This window comes from Callospermophilus lateralis, chromosome 2 (genome assembly GCF_048772815.1).
Source record: "Callospermophilus lateralis isolate mCalLat2 chromosome 2, mCalLat2.hap1, whole genome shotgun sequence".
In the NCBI taxonomy this organism is placed as follows: domain Eukaryota; kingdom Metazoa; phylum Chordata; class Mammalia; order Rodentia; family Sciuridae; genus Callospermophilus; species Callospermophilus lateralis.
Window position 1 is genome coordinate 7928978 of NC_135306.1, and position 17098 is coordinate 7946075.

At 44.4% G+C, this 17098-nt stretch overlaps 1 protein-coding gene and 1 long non-coding RNA gene across 5 annotated transcripts in view; one reads left to right on the top strand and one right to left on the bottom strand.

The window, feature by feature from the left end:
- Nucleotides 1–17098, bottom strand: part of Garnl3 (GTPase activating Rap/RanGAP domain like 3) — a 146438-nt gene that overhangs the window by 122111 nt on the left and 7229 nt on the right. For all 3 annotated transcript variants that reach the window (XM_076845451.1, XM_076845449.1, XM_076845452.2), the window contains exon 2: nucleotides 10891–11061. In XM_076845451.1, coding sequence (XP_076701566.1) covers nucleotides 10891–11033 — 143 coding nt within the window. In that variant the 5' untranslated portion in view covers nucleotides 11034–11061. The remainder of the gene's footprint in view (nucleotides 1–10890; nucleotides 11062–17098) is intronic.
- Nucleotides 8907–12247, top strand: LOC143392298 (uncharacterized). 2 transcript variants are annotated; one of them, XR_013090345.2, is made up of 3 exons: nucleotides 8907–9229; nucleotides 9588–9838; nucleotides 10893–12247. It is a non-coding gene; the product is annotated as an uncharacterized LOC143392298 (long non-coding RNA). The 2 variants fall into 2 exon arrangements; XR_013090344.2 differs by having other exon boundaries at nucleotides 9588–9783.

Sequence of the window (17098 nt, forward strand, 5' to 3'; positions counted from 1 at the left end):
CTCAGTCTCCTGAGTAGCTGGCATTGCAGGTATGCACCATGCCTAGCTTTTTTAACATTTTTATATTTATATCTATGTACTTATTCATAAACAATACATTATACAATGTAGCATGTTTTAAATTTTTATACAAAAGAATGCCATACCATATATACCTTCCTGCAACTACTTTCTTTGGTTAAACACTGTGCTATTGAGAGTTGTGCATGGGTTTACCTGTGGCTCTAATTCATTCACTTACAGTATCCTGCTGTATCAATACCCCAATGTTTGTCCATACTATTATCAGACATTTTTATTGTTTTCAATTTTTAAACAATACTGTAATAAACATCATTTTACATGTCCCCTTGAATACACAGGTGCAGTCACATCCTTAGATTATATCCCCAGGAGTGGACTGCAGGGTCGTGTGTGCATTGTTATTTTTTCTCCCTAGTGAAACATTTCCTTTCCAATTCACATCCTGTGAACAGTTTATGAGCTCTACTTGCTTCACATCCTGGCCAGCACTGGGTGTTGTAAGACATTAGATTTTGCCAGTGTGAAGGATACACAATGGTATCTCACTGAGGTCTGGTTTTAATTTGCATTCCCCTGATAGCCCAAGGGATATTTCTTTTATGCTTATTGACTATTTGGACTACCTATTCCATGGTCTGCCTATTCCAAATCTTGTACCCACTCCTTTTTAGTTTTTCTTGGTCTTTTCCTGATTTGTAGGATTTATATATTCTAAATATCAACCTTTTTTTTTTTTTTGGCTAAGAAATCTCAAACATCCCCTTTCAGTAAGTTGTTTTTCTTTTATTGTCTATGTAATCATACAGAAGTTCTAAAATTCTAGTATAATATTTTCAGTCTTTTCCTTTATGATCTTTCTTTGTCTGCCTTTAAGAAATCTTTTACCACATGATGTCATAAAGATTTTCTTTCTTGTTTCCTGCAAAAGTTTTTAAAGTTTGCTTTAAAATTTTTTTTATCTAAATATGTAAATTCCCAGTTCCTACTGCAGACCTTTTTTATCCGCATCTTTAGGAGTGGGATCTATATACCTGTATTTTTAGCCAAAATTCATTACATCAGCGATTCTCTTTCAGCCAGTCTGAGAAACGCAAATAGATTCATTTCTCACCCACTAGATGCCAATGAAAGGCATTTCCTACAAAATCCCAGGAAATCATCTCATCTCTGCCTCCTTGACTGGTGGGAAGAGACTTCCGAGACATCCAGGGCCACAGACTTAGGACCATCTGGTGTCCAACCTATTATCTGTGCTAGGGCATCCTCTCCAGTCTCCCCTTACCCGCTACTTGTGATATGAAACACTCCATGCCCCAAGGTTCTCTCTTCTTCCTACTAAACAGTTTGTATTTCTATATTGAGTTGAAATCCATCACAGCTTAATTTCCACCAGCTGGTCCTCCATCTACACCCTTTCATTTTTCCTTAACTTCCTCACCGTCGCTCACACACCCCCGGCCACCTGTCTAGTCTGGCTCTACTCCTGCTCCCAGCCCTCCAGCCTTGCTGCCTTCCTTCCTTTTCCTTCCACTTGCTGAACTTCTTTTTGCCTTGGACCCTGCATGTCCTCTCCAAACTTCTTCCTGGCAGCTTTCCCCTAGACTAGGGAATACGAAGAGGATATTTGATCAACATCTGCCTCTCGACCAGAAGAGCTCACAATGGTAGGTTTGCTGGCTGAATCCTTAGCACCTCACATAAGGCCTGCTCAGAGTTAACTCTTGGAAGGGTTTAGTTGACTGATGGATGAGTGAAAGAATGAATGAACAAGTGAAGGCAAGCCAGCCAGCAAATAGTATTAAGATCGCGTCTGCAGGAAAGTCCTTCAAATGTGTGAAGGTTTTCTGTCTTTAGTAGGAGACTGGGAGTGACCTGAGAGGTTAAGGCCAGCTCTCCTGCGTAAGTGTGTAAAGTAGGGTCACAGCAAACACACTGACCCCTTCATATCTTTCCCTAGGGTCAGATAATCCCTGGGATCACGATCCCACTGGTAGCTGAAGTGAGATGCATTACGTTCATGAAATTTGTTTTTGAGTGAGACATAAAAATATTGTAAATATTGCTTCAGGTTAATCTGAAAAATTTCATTTCAGAGGTTAATACAATGCCAGCAATATGAATAAACAAAGAAAATGCCGTGGGAGCTACCACAATGGACAGAGGGTAACTTTCGGCTCATGAGCTGTCAGCTCGAAATGAAGTGGCATTTCCTATGTCCAGAGATTGGTGTTTTTCAATAAATAGGTAAGTCAAGTAAGTGGGATGAGCAATATTACATAAAAAGTCAATCAACTACAACTATCAAAACTCATCCAACTTGTATACTTAAGATCCTAATATTTTTTCATATAAATTACAGTTCAACAAAAGAAAATTTTAAAAAGTCAATCAAAGAAAATATGGAACTCTAACCCAAAACTTTAGTAAATTAATATGCATATATTTAGAGAAATCATATATGTATAAATGTTTTCTGATATTTACATAATTCTGTATAAACTATTAGTAACTCATTCCCTGATCATTGGCAAAAAGCATCTTCTTAATGGGCCTCAGTGCCAACGAAAGGGCATGATATGAATTAACTCAATAAATACTGATAATATTAAATAAGTGGAGGATGTACATTTGCACCTCTTTTTAGGAATATGTGTACCTGAGCATCAATGACACAGAGAAGAAAAAACTTTCTTTGTGGAAAACTAGAATTTGCTCTAGTCTAAAATTTTCTCCCTTTGGGAATATAGCTATCAGGGAAGAAAACTTGTTCTCTATTTTTTGTACCTGAAGCCTGCAAATTAAAATGACAGAGATAGATCAACAGGACAGAAGGCAGACAAATCCTATTTTAACTTGGTGTGCAAGGGCGCTCCACAGAAAAGAAATGAAAACCCAAAGACACAGGTAGACTTGGGGACTTATCCACCACTTTAACAAAGGTGATAAACCGTGGGGCTTCTAGGGGTAGAAAACCATGGGAAGGTGAATATGGGGGAATGAAGGCCAGACAAGGGCTATGTCATGGGGTTTGTCTCTGTGGACTCATCTGGTGACTTCTCTGTGTTTGGTGAGAAGAGTTCTTCTTATGGTGCAGGTGAGAGAAATGTGTGCCCTGCTTCTGGGAGTACACATGGGGAGGGAAGGGAGCTTCCCATGTCCGTTTTTTTCTCAACTGTCTTCAGTCCCAAATAATCTTCATGCCAAGGTATATTGTGGGGTGGCCTATTCTGACCTTTTATAGCCAATAGCAATATGGGAAAAATGTAGTCTTGAACATAAAAGTAAATGCTTTTTTATTTTAGGTAACATGGAGTTGACATGAATTTTGCCTTGAGGTGACCCAGCACAGGGGCAAGGCCCTGGGCTACATTTTAAATGACTTCTGTGTCATATTTTAATTTTGTGGACCAAGTTAGAGCCAAGTAAGCTTATCTCTGCTGTTTTCCTCCAGGCACATTCAGACCACAGAGTAGAAGAAAAGCAGTTTACTTGTGCTTTCAAGGTCAAACTACATTTCTGAAAGATCTAAAATGTTTAATCTCTAAGCTGCTCAGACTCTGAAATAGTCTCCTAAGAAAATGAAACTGTGAAAGCAAGGGTGATCAGGGGTGGCAAGAGAAGGGAGACAGATACACCAAATGCACAGAGCCCCGGGAGGCAAAAGCCCTTAACTAAGAACTTTAACTATCATAGGAGATGACACAAGAACAGCCAGCCTGTTTCTGAGGCCAAAATGGAATTTATAAGATGAGTGCTGGCTAAGGTGAATTTAGGACAGGGCCACCCAAACTATGGCCCTTTGCCTCTTGAAAGTACTGATCAGAAGGCATGATACCCCCTAATCACTATTTATAGTGTGTCCTTCCGGTGTCTGTACTGTACTTTGAGTTGAGGTGAGCACCAAAAATGGGTTGCTGGTCCCTGAGGAATATAAAATTTGAGAGAAGTGAAGACTAGAATAGTCTAAGGAACACAGTTCTTAGTAATGGCATAACTTCCTTGGGGAAAATTGATTGCTTTGTTATTCCTGCAGGGGACCCGGAGCTCAACAGTGAGTCCAGAAAGGGGCCAGCATGTCCTTGCAGAGAGCGAGGCCATCTTCCTTCCTGATTTTAGGTCACATGGAGCCACAACAAATGAGTCCTTTTCGTGTGCCTCAGTCTATCAGCAGCATCTTTAACTCCATGTTATCGTGAATGATTACCATCTACCTTCCTCTCCCTTCAACTCAGGCCACCTCCCTTCCTGGGGCCTCATTGCTCCTGGGCCTTCTAATATCACCTCAATGCTAATCACGCTCCCAGTCAAACACCCAACTGGATCCTTCTCCCCACTTGCAAGCTCAGACATCTGGCTTCTGGACACAGTCCACAGATGCCCCAGAAGCCCCCCCCCCCAACACAGCCCAAACTGGATTTCCTCCTGACTCCTCCCAGTCGTTTGGGAACATTCCAGGGTTCTCTCAAATCAACAGCTAATCAGTCACTAGGCCCTGCGATAGCTCCTCGCCACCACGTCCCTTTGGAAAATTGTGTGACTGTATCTGTGTACCTGTGTTTCATTCTTCAAAGGAACAACACACTTGCTTGCTTTAAAACTCAGAGCACACAGACCTCAAGGGGAAAACCTGCCCCCTCCTGCCCCACATAGGCAACTTGGACCGCTCCTATGTATCTCCCAGAAGTGATGTGTGCACTTACAAGGAAAGGGCAATACATGTTCCCCTCTGCTTACACAAATGGGAGTGTATTACAGTCAGCCCTCCGTATCCACAGGCTCCACATCTGCAGATTCAACCAACCACAAATCAAAAATATCTGGAAAAAATTGGATCAGTACTGTACACATAAGGAGACTTTTTTCTTATTATTATTCCCTAAATAACCATTTACACAGTATTGACTGTTACTATAAGTAAAATCAAGGTGATGTAAAGCATATGGAAGGACAATGTAGTGAACCACACTGTCTCACATAATCCACAGGTCTGGGTACCTGCAGGGGTGTGGAACTAATCCCCCAAGGATAATGAATGTTAATTGCATGTACAATCCTCCTCCTTGATCTTGTTCTTTTTTTTCCCACTTGACATATCTTGGTGATTTTTCCAAATCTGTACCCAAAAAGCTCCTGTATTCTTTCTCATGGCTGTGTAGTATTCCACTGAATAGCTATATCATGTAGCATTGAACCAACTCCCCAGTTAATGGTTTCCGATATTTGCTATTACTAATACTCCTGCAATGCATGACCCTGAGCATGCACTTTTGCACATGAACATGTTTATAGAATCCCGCGACGTCTTTCAGTTTCTTGCTCCTTATCCCCTTTCTATCTCCACTGTGTCTGCTTTAGCATTCCACTGGCATCTCTGCTTTATTACTCTTAACTCACACTTAATAAATACTTGGTGTGTACTTTCCACAAGCTGGGGACTCCATTCAGATGGGGAAGAACAAGGGAATAAAGAAGCAGACCCACCCCACAATATCCCCGCCTACCTCACAATTGTTGAAGCTTTGGGAGCTTACCAAAAATCAACCCCTCTCTCCTCTGTGTTTGGAATCAGTAGAGAATTAGCAACAGGAATCAAACAAATAGGAATGAAAACATGAACTTCCTTACCATCAGTGTTTCCTTGGCAAAAAGAGGCCAGTCCTATAGCCAAATGGGCTTCCTACTGTGTCCTCCATGTTCAGACCTGGAGCAACCCTCTTGTGGGAGAGTTGGATCTGTAGAGGGGCAGACGGCTGCCCAGATGGTGGCCAGGGGAATTGATGTCTCATGACTGACAAGCTCCGGCAGGGGACAGAGACAGACAGACCTCTACACCAGCTTCTAGAAGACTCAGGTGTATTTTCAAATGGAAATAGGAGGTGAGATGAGGCACCAGCTCCATAGGCAAGCAGATCCCAAGAGGGAGAGAGGAAGTGGGGAGGGGACAGGTTAGCTACCCAACCTCTTTGCCCCTGCCCCAGGAAAGTGGAGAAATTTCTTCATGGTAACACAAGATTAGCAGGATAGAATTCCTCTAACAGTAAACCAAAAAGCTTACTTTCCATCACTCTGCTTTAAAACAAAGTGGCTCTTCAACTAGGAACAAATGAGATCTTTCGAAGTTTCTGAAGGGTATTTTTGAAAAAAAGGTTTAAATAAAAAATTGCCTACTATTATGCTCTCTAACAAACTCTTTTGAATACTTGACTATTTTCCTCAAAGATAAAAAAAATAAACTTTACTAATTCAGCTTAGTGACAGGAATTGAGTCTGAATTATAGGATTTTTAAGAAATCTAACTTTATTGTAGCATGTTGTAATTGAACATAAGAAAAGCTGATGTAAACAAGAATTAGAAGATTATTCCGAAGTGATTAAAACATTTTCAAACTTTTTTCTGTCCTTTCCTCTCCTGGCTGACATCTTTTTAAGGCAGATGGCCCTGATCGACCATCTTTCTGATATGTTTACTTTGCTACAATACTAGAAATTTTTTCTTGCATGTGAGAAATGCCTCAGGGTCTTGCACTCAGCCTGCCCCATGCCACTGGGTCTCAGAGTTCCCCAGGCTTCCTGATCAGCAAGTTTATAGTCAGCTTTTAGTTCTGATCCCTGACCTTTCTTTCTGCTGCATTTGACACCATCAGCCAGATTCCTGAGTCCCACCACTAGGGACTCTAATTAAACAGGTTCCATGATCCATTTTTTGACAAAATTTCTGAAGTTATTTTTGTGACTGGCCACAGACTGCTCCCCTTCTCCTTGACACTCCTCCACTGGCTTTCACAACCCACTAGAGCCCTGTTCTCCTGCCTCCTGACCACTCCTTTTCTTTTGCATGGCTACTATAGCTACCATTGCAATAAGAACTAACACATCTGCCTGAATAAAGGACACATCCCAGAAGAAGCAGACAGAGATCCACAAGCCAGGATGGACAACTCAAGGCCTTCCTCAGCTCCTTTTCCTGGATGGGGAAGATGTCCCTCAGGTCACAGGATGCCTGTGACATATGACATGGCCTGTGACATGGTAGAAAATGGACAGCAGGAATCAAGGAGGCAACAGGTAGAGAGACAGGCAGGCTGCAAGGTTGGAGGTGCAGGTAGCAAGAGAAAAACAATCTGACTTGGTAGCATTTATACATTTAGGCCCTTTAATGGCCATTTATCTAACTTTTTTATCTGACCCAACATTCTTATGACTAGTAGATTAGCTTCTCAGAAGGCATAGCTAAGCTTAGCAGACCTCTAGCCTTCTCTAACCCTAAAGTTAAAAATGCTATAAAATAGCCGGGTGTGGTGGCACACGTCTATCCCATGACTCAGAAGGCTGAGGCAGGAGGATTAAAAATTCAAGAATAGACTCAGCAACTTGGTGAGGCCTTAACAATTTAGCAAGACCCTGTCTCAAAATAATAAAATAAAAAGGACTGAGGATGTAGCTCAGTGATAGAGTGCCCCTGGATATAATCCCCAGTACTGAGGATAGGGGGTGGGGAGAAACTCTAACATCTGAAACCCACAGAGAAGAATGCCTTGCCACGTTGCAGCTCACCTACCCTACCCGATGCTCCTACCAGTGTAAATGGTAAACACATTGATTTATGACTTACATTTGTTCTGGCTATAAAAAGTTCATGCGACTTCTTCCACAGTGGAACATGTCATTCAGGATAACTCAAATCCATGTTCCTAGGCCATGGTCACTCACATTTGGCTCAGAATAAACAATATTCTCATTTCCTTTAAAGCAGAGATGTTACTTTATGTCAAGACACAAGTTTATCAAGTCCATTCTAATCTTCCTCTGAAATATTCCTAAGTCCAGCCTATCCCTTCTGCCCCGACTAGAACTCTCGTCTCCTACTCTAATTGGTCCCCACTGCCAGCAGACTCATCCAAGTGCAATTTAGCTGTCCCCTGACACTATTTTCTTTCCAATATGCAATTCTAACCGTGCAATGCCCTGCCTAGAGTGTCAAGGCCAGGGGTTCCCATTCCCCCAATGACATGGCTCTACCCAACCACCAAAGCTCACTGCACACCACTCCCCAAGAAGCATCAGCCAAATCAGATTGCTTCAAGGTCTCCCCACACCTCTACCTGGTAGTTCCCCAACTTCAAGTGCTCTTTCCACTGAGAAATTTTGGACTGTCCCAGCTAACAACACTTTTATAAGTCCCCTTTGCATCCCCAGCACCTGGCACAAGGGCCAGCTCTGGCCTGGTCAGTTTCATTGGTGTACAGCACTGGACTATAAGATTCTTCACTTGACAGTACCAAAATGCCCTGTGGCCAGTGACATTCCATAAACACCTTGATTGCACACCTGAGTGTTCTGGGGTTGAGAGATGGGCACTGGAGCTAGACAAACCTAGCTTCGAATCCCTGCTGTGTGTCTTGGACAACTTTCTTAACCTTTCTGCCTCAGCTTTCTCAAGTGTAAAGCGGGGATAACAGTAGCAGCCTCATTTTTTTTTTTTTTTCATTTGTGAAGACTAAAGGAGAAAACGCATTTAGGATGTTTAAGGAAATGCCTGTACATGGGTGATAGATAAATATTTGTTGAATGGATAACTTAATGAATGAGAGATTCTTAAAGAAACACCTTTCTAGCTTGTTTTCCAAAGAACTCAACGTTGGCTCCGGCAAATTCCAGCCCGAGCCCCGAGCCTGGTCCAACACACCCATTCTCACGTGCCGCTGGGTGAGCTTAATGAGCAGAAAGCACACACCTCGGGCTCCCTCGGCTCCCGCAGGGACACAGGCACTTCCCCCGCTCCGCCCGCAGCCAGGTCAGCCCTGAGGCCGCCAATCACCAGGGACCCGCCCAGGACTCCAGGAGTCCTGCCCGCCCCTCACACGTCACCCGCGCGGTGCACCGTGGGGCTCGCAGTCTCCCACTCTACGAAGGAGGCCGAGCTGGCCGGTCCGCGGTGAGGACTAGCCCCCGCCGAGTTCAGGCGGAAGGTCTCGGGTAACCCGCCAACGCTCGGCACACAAACCCCCGCCTCCAATGAGTAGGAAGGCAGGAAGGTCGGCGTTCTCGGCCGCCCAGCGGGTGGGAGCCCACGCCCTGCCTGGATTTCCTCTCCTCTGGCTCAGCCCTTTGACAGGCGCATTTTGCTCGTTAATTGAACATTAACTGACCTCCTTGAGTTCTGTTTCAAATCACCGGGAGAGTCTGTTCTCACTTCATCTAAGAGGTAATTTATGGGCGGTAGGGGAGTGGCTTTGAAAAGCCACGGGACTCACGGGTCGCGAATTGACCTACCCTAAGTGGACCTTTTACGTTTCAAAGGGCATTAGCTCTAAGATCGTCAAAGCCCTCTGCGGCTCCCATTGCCTCAATAGAAATTCAGATCCCTTTGCTAGGCATTTAAGGGCTTCATTATTATTTTGTATTTAATTACGGAGAGTCACATTTTAACGCAGCCTTTCTCAACTTTTGTCACAGATGAGAACCACTTGGGGAGCTTTTTAAAAATAATGGTGCTTGTGTTCCATCCTATACTTCAAAATTTTGGAGGTACAGTGCAGACTTCTGTTCATTATTCTCCCTAGGTGATTGCTATGTGCTGAGAATGGCTGGGAGAACGTCTATCAACAGCTCTCAAGGATGAAGGTTCCACCGGGCTTTCCTCTGTTCACAGTGGCCTTTTCCCTCATCTCCTGCCGACCTGGGCTGGGCTTGACTTCAAGGCCGAGCTCAGCTACTGCCCTTTCTCAGGAGCCTACTTCTTCCATCAGCGTTTTATAGGTGCTTCTTTTCTAGCACCATGGGGGTTACTTGTCCATCTCTCTGGATGAACTCTGTGAGCTCCTTGGGGAACAAGTCCTCTTCCCCCCACTCCAGATCCATTGAATCAGAACCCCTGGGGGTGGGCCTCAGGCCAGAGTTGTTTCTTAGGTTCCAAAGGTGATTTTTTTAAAAACATATTTTTAGTTGTAGATGGATACAATACCTTTGTTTGTTTGTTTGTTTGTTTATTTTTAAGTGGTGCCGAGGATCAAACACAGTGCCTAACAGGAGCTAGGCAAGTGCTCTACACATCCCCAGGCCTCACAGGTGATTTTGATCCATATCCCCAGCCAGGAATTGATTTCACAAAAGCACTGGACACAGTAGGCATAGATAAATATTTGTTGCATTGAATAGATGAAGCATTTCCTTTGTTTTGAAATCAATCATATATGCTAGCTAGTTGCCTTTGATTTCCCTGGAGATCTAAACACTTCTCTCCTATAGGATTTTCTATATCCATGTACTTATTCATTCATCCAACAAATATCACATATTCTAGCAAAGACCTGTTGTGGTTCAGGAATATACAGGAAAACACAGTACCACCCTAATGGACTTAACATATCATTTATACAATTATTCTTATATTTTTTCTGTATTATATTAGAATTCTTTTCTTCCATATTCTATTGGTATGGGGCTTGCTAAAGGTGCTCAATGAATATTGTTAAATAAATAGATAAATAAGACATCATCAAAAATAGAAATGCAATGCCAGGCTCAGTGGCGTAAGCCTGTAATCCCAGGGGCTTGGGAGGCTGAGGCAGGAGGACCACAAGTTCAAAGCCAGTCTCAGCAACTGTGAGGCGCTAAGCAACTCAGTGAGACCCTATCTCTAAATAAAATACAAAATAGGGCTAGGGATGTGGCTCAGTGGTCGAGTGACCCTGAGTTCAATCCCCAGTAACCAAAAAAGGAAAATAGAAATACAGTCTCCAAGATCACACCCACACCCCTTTCCTTCCCACTCTCCCCTGAAAGATATTCCTCCTATGCACTAAGGGATTTCATGTTAAAACGAGTGTGGCCCCAAACTGAAACCTGCTTTTATTACTTACTTACAGGTTGACCTGGGACTCTAGCTCAGGATCTTTCGTTGGCCATGTCTGAAGGGACTGGATGCCAAAGGAGAGAGACGACTTTGCTTTCCAGAGGAGGGTCTGTGCCATCTGACTCCCACAGGACCCCTTGGTCAGCGGCTCCATCAGTGGGCCGGGAGACTGTGTTGCTGTGCTGAAGCAGAAGAAGTTGGGAAAGGCTCTGAGAAAAGAAGAACACAGGTCCACCAAAGCCTGCCCTGTCCTCTTCCTCCCAAGACAGCTGTTCATAAGCCAGGAGCAGGGGGATGCCAAGCACGCCCAGGACCTTACAGCAGAGTGGTGCTCAGGGACCCTGGGGCTAGGGATGCTGCCCAGAACAGTCCAAATCTTATCTCATCCCTGAGCAATAAGTTATGTTGCTCACAATGTCAAGTCAGAGGAATCTTGCTCTGGTTTTGACATTCTATGTCCTCCAAGGGTTCATGTGTTGAAATTGAGTCCCCACTGTGAGGAATCAGAGGGTGGAGACTTATTCTGCTATTTTAGGGGTAGGGCCTTTGGAGGTGATTAGGATTAGAAAAGGTCATCTAGGAGGGGCCCCCATGATTGAATCCTGATGGCTTTGTAAAAAGAAAGACCAGAGGAGGCACAGACACACATGTACACTCCCTATCTTTTGCCATGTGACATCTTGTACCACCTTGGGACAACAAGTTGGCCATCATCAGAAATGGTCCTCACCCTTTGATAAAAACTATAAACCAAAATAATCCCTGTGGGAGGCCATCCTCACATGTGATTTGAGTTACCTCCCTGGCTGGGTGAGAGGCGCTTAGACACAGCTGTGTTAGAGCCTTCCCCACCCTTTTCCAAGTCCGAGGGCTTGTCCATGCAGAGGCGTACCTGGCCACTGCCCTGAAGACCCAGTCGTCGCCCCTGACCTTGGGATGCTGCCCCTCTTAACCTTCATTGGATGGGATTTTCCCTGGAATTTTTTGTTACCCAATAAAAGCCCACTTCCTGGCGTGTTCTCTCTTTCTCGCTAGTCTCTTCTGTAAACCTCGCCACCGCATTAGGTGGCTGGAGGTGGGAGCTAGGAGAAGCCGTCTCAGAGCTGATATTAAAGGTAATGAGAGTCTTGTCTCTTTAATTTAAAACTCCTTAGCAATTACTTATGAACTGAACCTTCTTTCATGAAGCCAGCGCTGGTCGCGTGGCAGAAATCCTCTTCTTTTATACAGTTACCCAGTCTCAGTTATTTTGTTATAGTAATGAAAAGTGGACTTGGGGGCTGGGGATGTGGCTCAAATGGTAGCACGCTTGCCTGGCATGCGTGCGGCCCGGATTCGATCCTCAGCACCACATACAAAGATGTTATGTCCGCCGAAAACTAAAAAATAAATATTTAAAAAAAATTCTCTCTCTCTCTCTCTCTTTAAAAAAAAAAAAGAAAAGAAAAGTGGACTAATATAGTTCAGAGTGAGTATTTAAACAATCACAAACTTATTTAGAAAAAAAAGGCAATATTGGTTTAGTACAAGAAGTTATGTCTAAGATGCTTTAGGAGAACAATGTGGGTCTCTCGACCATCACTGGGATAGTTCCAGTACTACTTGGTTTATCAAATTTCCAGTTTAAAATGTCCAAGAACAATCATATAAAGCTTAGACTGGCAACACTGGAGACAAAAAGGAAAAAAATCACATATTTTAAGAGTAATAACATCTAATATGTAAAGAGTCAATGCTGTAGAATTAACAAATAGGATGCTCATGGGATAACCTGAGAAATGTACTCTGAGATGTGCCTGCCCTTTCTTTGGTGGCACATGGAAGAAGGTGGGAAAGGCAGTTCTAGCGTAGAGCGGGTAGTGTGTAGGAAACACAGGCATCCCTACTCCTCTTGACTGGAGTGGTGTTCTGAGCCATCTGGCAGCATCTTCACTCACCTCTACCTCAAGTGACAGACAAAGGAGCCACAAAATCCAGCTACTTGAAAATGGAAAAGTAAAAAGCAATCTTAGGGGCTGGGATTATGGCTCAGTAGTAGAGTGCTTGCCTAGCACATGCGAGGCCCTGGGTTTGATCCTCAGCACCGCATAAAGATAAATAAAATAAAGATATTGTGTCCAACTAAAATATTTTTTTAAAAAAAGGCAATCTTGGATGACATTTGGTCAAGAGGTGCTCTTCATAATGTTAAGGCAGAAATCAGAGGCCTAGTGGCCCAGAGCAGTATTATCTGAGGAAGGGTCTACACAGGGCACTGCCACTTGCCCAGGGCTGGACACCAAGGGAAGTGACTCCACACTGCTGGGTATCAAGAGATAGGCACTGATCACTCGAAACTGTTCTGCCAGTTGTCACCCAGGCCCAAGGCTGCAAGCATCTTGAAAAAGCAGATGTTACTCTAGTGACCTATGTCTCATGAGGAAGGATTCAGGACCTTCTCTTGCTAGGTCTCCTGGTGTTCCTCAATGATGACTCCACTCTCCCCACTGCCTTTCCTGGCCCCGAGAAGCCAAATGCTGCACACCTGACCCAGACTTCTAGAAAATCTTACCCTCGGTCCCTTACCATTGCAGCAGACATCAAAGTCTCAGGCTTTCAACCTGTGACAAAAGCCAAGTAGCCATTCTATTGTGCAATCAGTTTTTCTTTATGCAAAGGCGCCCCACAACTCCTAAGCCTCAGTGGCACAGGAGTTTACTGCTGCCTTGGCACTAAAATAATAAATAGATTTAATCCCCATTGTGGGATCTGGGATGAGAGAGACATTTTGTTTTCTAAACTCTTAAAATTTCTTTTCAGTACAAAGATAATACTTGTATGCAAAAAAGAAATTGAAAAAGTATTCTCAAAACCCCCAAAGGAAGTGAAGGAAGCAGGCTAGGGAATGGGAAGGGGCCAAGTAAGGCTTCAGATTCTGGCAGAGTTCTTTGAAGGGACAGCTTCAGTTTGAAGGAGGCTGTGCTGCTCAGCTCAGCTCAGTGGCCACTCACCACATGACTTCAGAGCAACTCCAACATGGGCAGTCTGAAGTGAGCTGTGTAAGTGTGACACACACTGGCTCTGGAAGACTTGGTACAAATAAAAAATAATGTCAAACGTCTCAATTATTTTTTACACTGATTACATATTGAATGATAATAAGATAAATTATTAGAATTCATTTGAACGTGGCTAGTTGAAAATATAAAATTCTATATGTAGCTCACTTTATGTTTTGACAGTGCTGCTAGAGGAGGTAAGTGATGTCTCAGAGTTGTCCCCACCTGTAAGGAGGAGCTGGACAATCACGTTCCTGCAGTCTTTCATTGACTGAGGGCTTTGGGGTAGGGTGAGAGTAGCCCCAGGCACTTGGGGCTCTCTGCACAGGTACGCAAGGAAGCTGCAGGGGTTCAAGGGAAGGCACTTAAGAAGAGCTGCCTATGAGTGCTGGAGGTGCACAAAGTTCCTTTACCTCTAAGCACAGGAGAGGTAAAGGGACCTGAGGAGACCTATGTATTGGTGACAACCCCAAACTCCACTCCCTTTTTCCTCTGGTTAGTTTGGTTTTCTATCACTCCTCTCTATGTAATATATATATACTTGGACCATCCAATGTTCTGTGGCTTTCTTTTCTGCCTAAACCTTAGTTCTTAGACATCTTTCCAAAATGCCTACAAGTACATCCCCAACAAGAAAGAGCAAGATAACCTTACACATTGTTTACATTTGTTTAGATTTTTAATCTTAAAATACTGAGTTTAACATGCTATTTTTCTCGAATCTTTATGACTTTGTTAAAAATGTTAAATACTAGCTCTTTCAAACCTTTCCCACTCCTTAATTTTATCTTTTGACCATAACTTTACTCATAAGAGTTCTCCACACTTCAATTCTTCACCTACATTTCTGTTTTCCCCCTGTTAACTATAATCCATTTATCTTTTCACCTCTTATCTTTTCTTGTTTTAATTTTCCAATTTAAAAAAAGCGTGTTTCCTTTAATCTGACACATTTGATCTTTATTGTCTTTCAACAGTTGAAGAACTTCTTGGAGAGTTGGCAGAGAAAGTGGTCATTTGCAAAACTCTTTGGAGCTCATGGAAATAAAAGCCAACAACAGCTCAATAGAAAGAAGGACAGTTACTGAAAGAAGAGAGAGGTCAGGGTCTCCGCTGCACAGCTATGTGCACATGCTGTCAAAAGAGCCCTGGGGTTCCGCATGTTATGTAGTGGGAGGGAATGGGCAAGAATGTCCTGAGGGTCTGACCCTGACCCAATCTACTTGGAGGGGTGAGCACTGGGCAGGCTTTTTCTTTTTCTTTTCACTGCCCCAGCTTTGTAAGAAGCAGCGGCCCAATCTGAAGAAGGCTGAAAAGAAGGATATCTTATTTCTGAACTACTTGAACCTCTGGGAAGCTGTTAAGCAAAAGCACACATGAATCCACCAAAAGAAGGGTCGTGGGTCATGGGAGATCATACGGACCCAGACCCTCTCTGGAGTGGCCATGCTGCCCTGAATCGGGAGGAAAGCTGGACACCAAGGCAAGCCCTACTACAGGGGCAGAGCATCACAGCAACCAGGGCTTCAGTGGACCAGGGAAGTGTGGGAGCCAGTGAAAACAGAGGGCCTAGTTCCACAGCGTCCAGATCCTTCCTGCTCCTAGAGACGAGAGCTCCAGCCCAGGCCGGGAGAGGACACATCAGCTCAGAGGAGTGGGCTGAGGTAGACCTGCCCATCACTAGCAAACAGGTAAACACAGACCTAGACAGAGCTGCCTCCGTCTGTAAATGAATAGAACTAAGGTGTCCTTTAGGGAAGAATGGTCCTGAAGGTACCCTGTGAGCAATGTTTCTGTGAATGGAGTTCCTGTGGACTACCAACCTCTGAGGAACAGAGTTGACCATTTTCTCTTCCACGGCTCCCCAAGGCCCTGTGTGCCTCACGTCTCAGGATTAAGGGTCTGAAGTGATGGGACTGAAGAGAAGCATGGCCTGTTTCACAGGTAGCCTCTGCTGAGCGCCATGAGGAAGCAACGGCAGTCCACTGAGAACTCACCTGGGAGCCCCAGACCGGGCTGCAGCCATGGCACCTGGTCAGGCCTGCAAAGCCCACAAGGTGGGGGAAGAGACCATGGAAGAACAGAGCTGCAGCACTAAAGGAGGCTCTGTGCTAACAGGCAGCTCTCCAGGCACAACAAAAGCCATACGAGGCTCCTTGGATTGACAGATGGCTCACTGTCCTGAGCACTGAAGTTGCCATTTTCCCTATGGACCGAGAGGAACTTCTCAGAGCCACACCCAACTGCCAGCATCCTGATCTTGCACATTCCTCCTCCTGTTTGCTGGAAACAACCTTAACCTCATTGTACATCAGTAGCTGCCTGTCTTTGACTCGGCCTGGCACACATTCTGCCTCCCACATTCGGTCACTCCTTATCCTATAGCATCCTACTCCCTGGCACTTACCACTGTCTGAAGCTGTCCTGATTATGCACTTGTCTGTTGGTGTATGGTCCACTGCTCTCCACTAGAATGCTAGTCCACAAGGGCAGGAACCTCATCTGCCTTGTTCACCTGGTCTCCCCAGCACCAAGCACACAGAGGTGTTCTGTGAATATTTGATGAGTAAATAACTCATTGAAATTTATGAAAGCCAAAAACACTGGGAAACTACTCCCTTGGAATAGGGAGAACAGGTGCAATGTGCCTTCCCTGAGTGACATCACTGGCAGCTTGGGTCAGACCTCTCCCTGCTTCTCTCACCTCCAACGGGTTGCTGCTTTGTGAGGACTATGCCAGGCACACGGGTGCAGACAACCACCTGCAAAACATTAACCCAGGTTCCAGGTACAGAGTGGATGCTAGGAAATACTTCTTGGCTGGCAGTGCTTCTCTCTGGTCATAAAATGCAAGGCAGGAGCTTATGTCCTCACTTCCATTGTGCTATAGGTCACTGGCAGTTATGGCTGGAAAGTCCACCTCAGCCTTCCATCTGAAGCTGAAGTGCCCTTTTTTACCTCTTTGCCCAATAAGATGGCTCCCAAGAATGGGCGCCAGCTGTGCAGTGGCACCCCAGGACACAGAGACACCTAGACTAGTGTGCCACCAAGTTTCCCATCCATGTGACCAAGCTGCTTTCACTATGACTGAAGAGACATGCTGCTTGTGGCGATACTTGCTCCATGCCCACCTCACCCCCCTTGCACAGTGCAAGTTGGAAAGCCAAAACTAAGCTGCCCT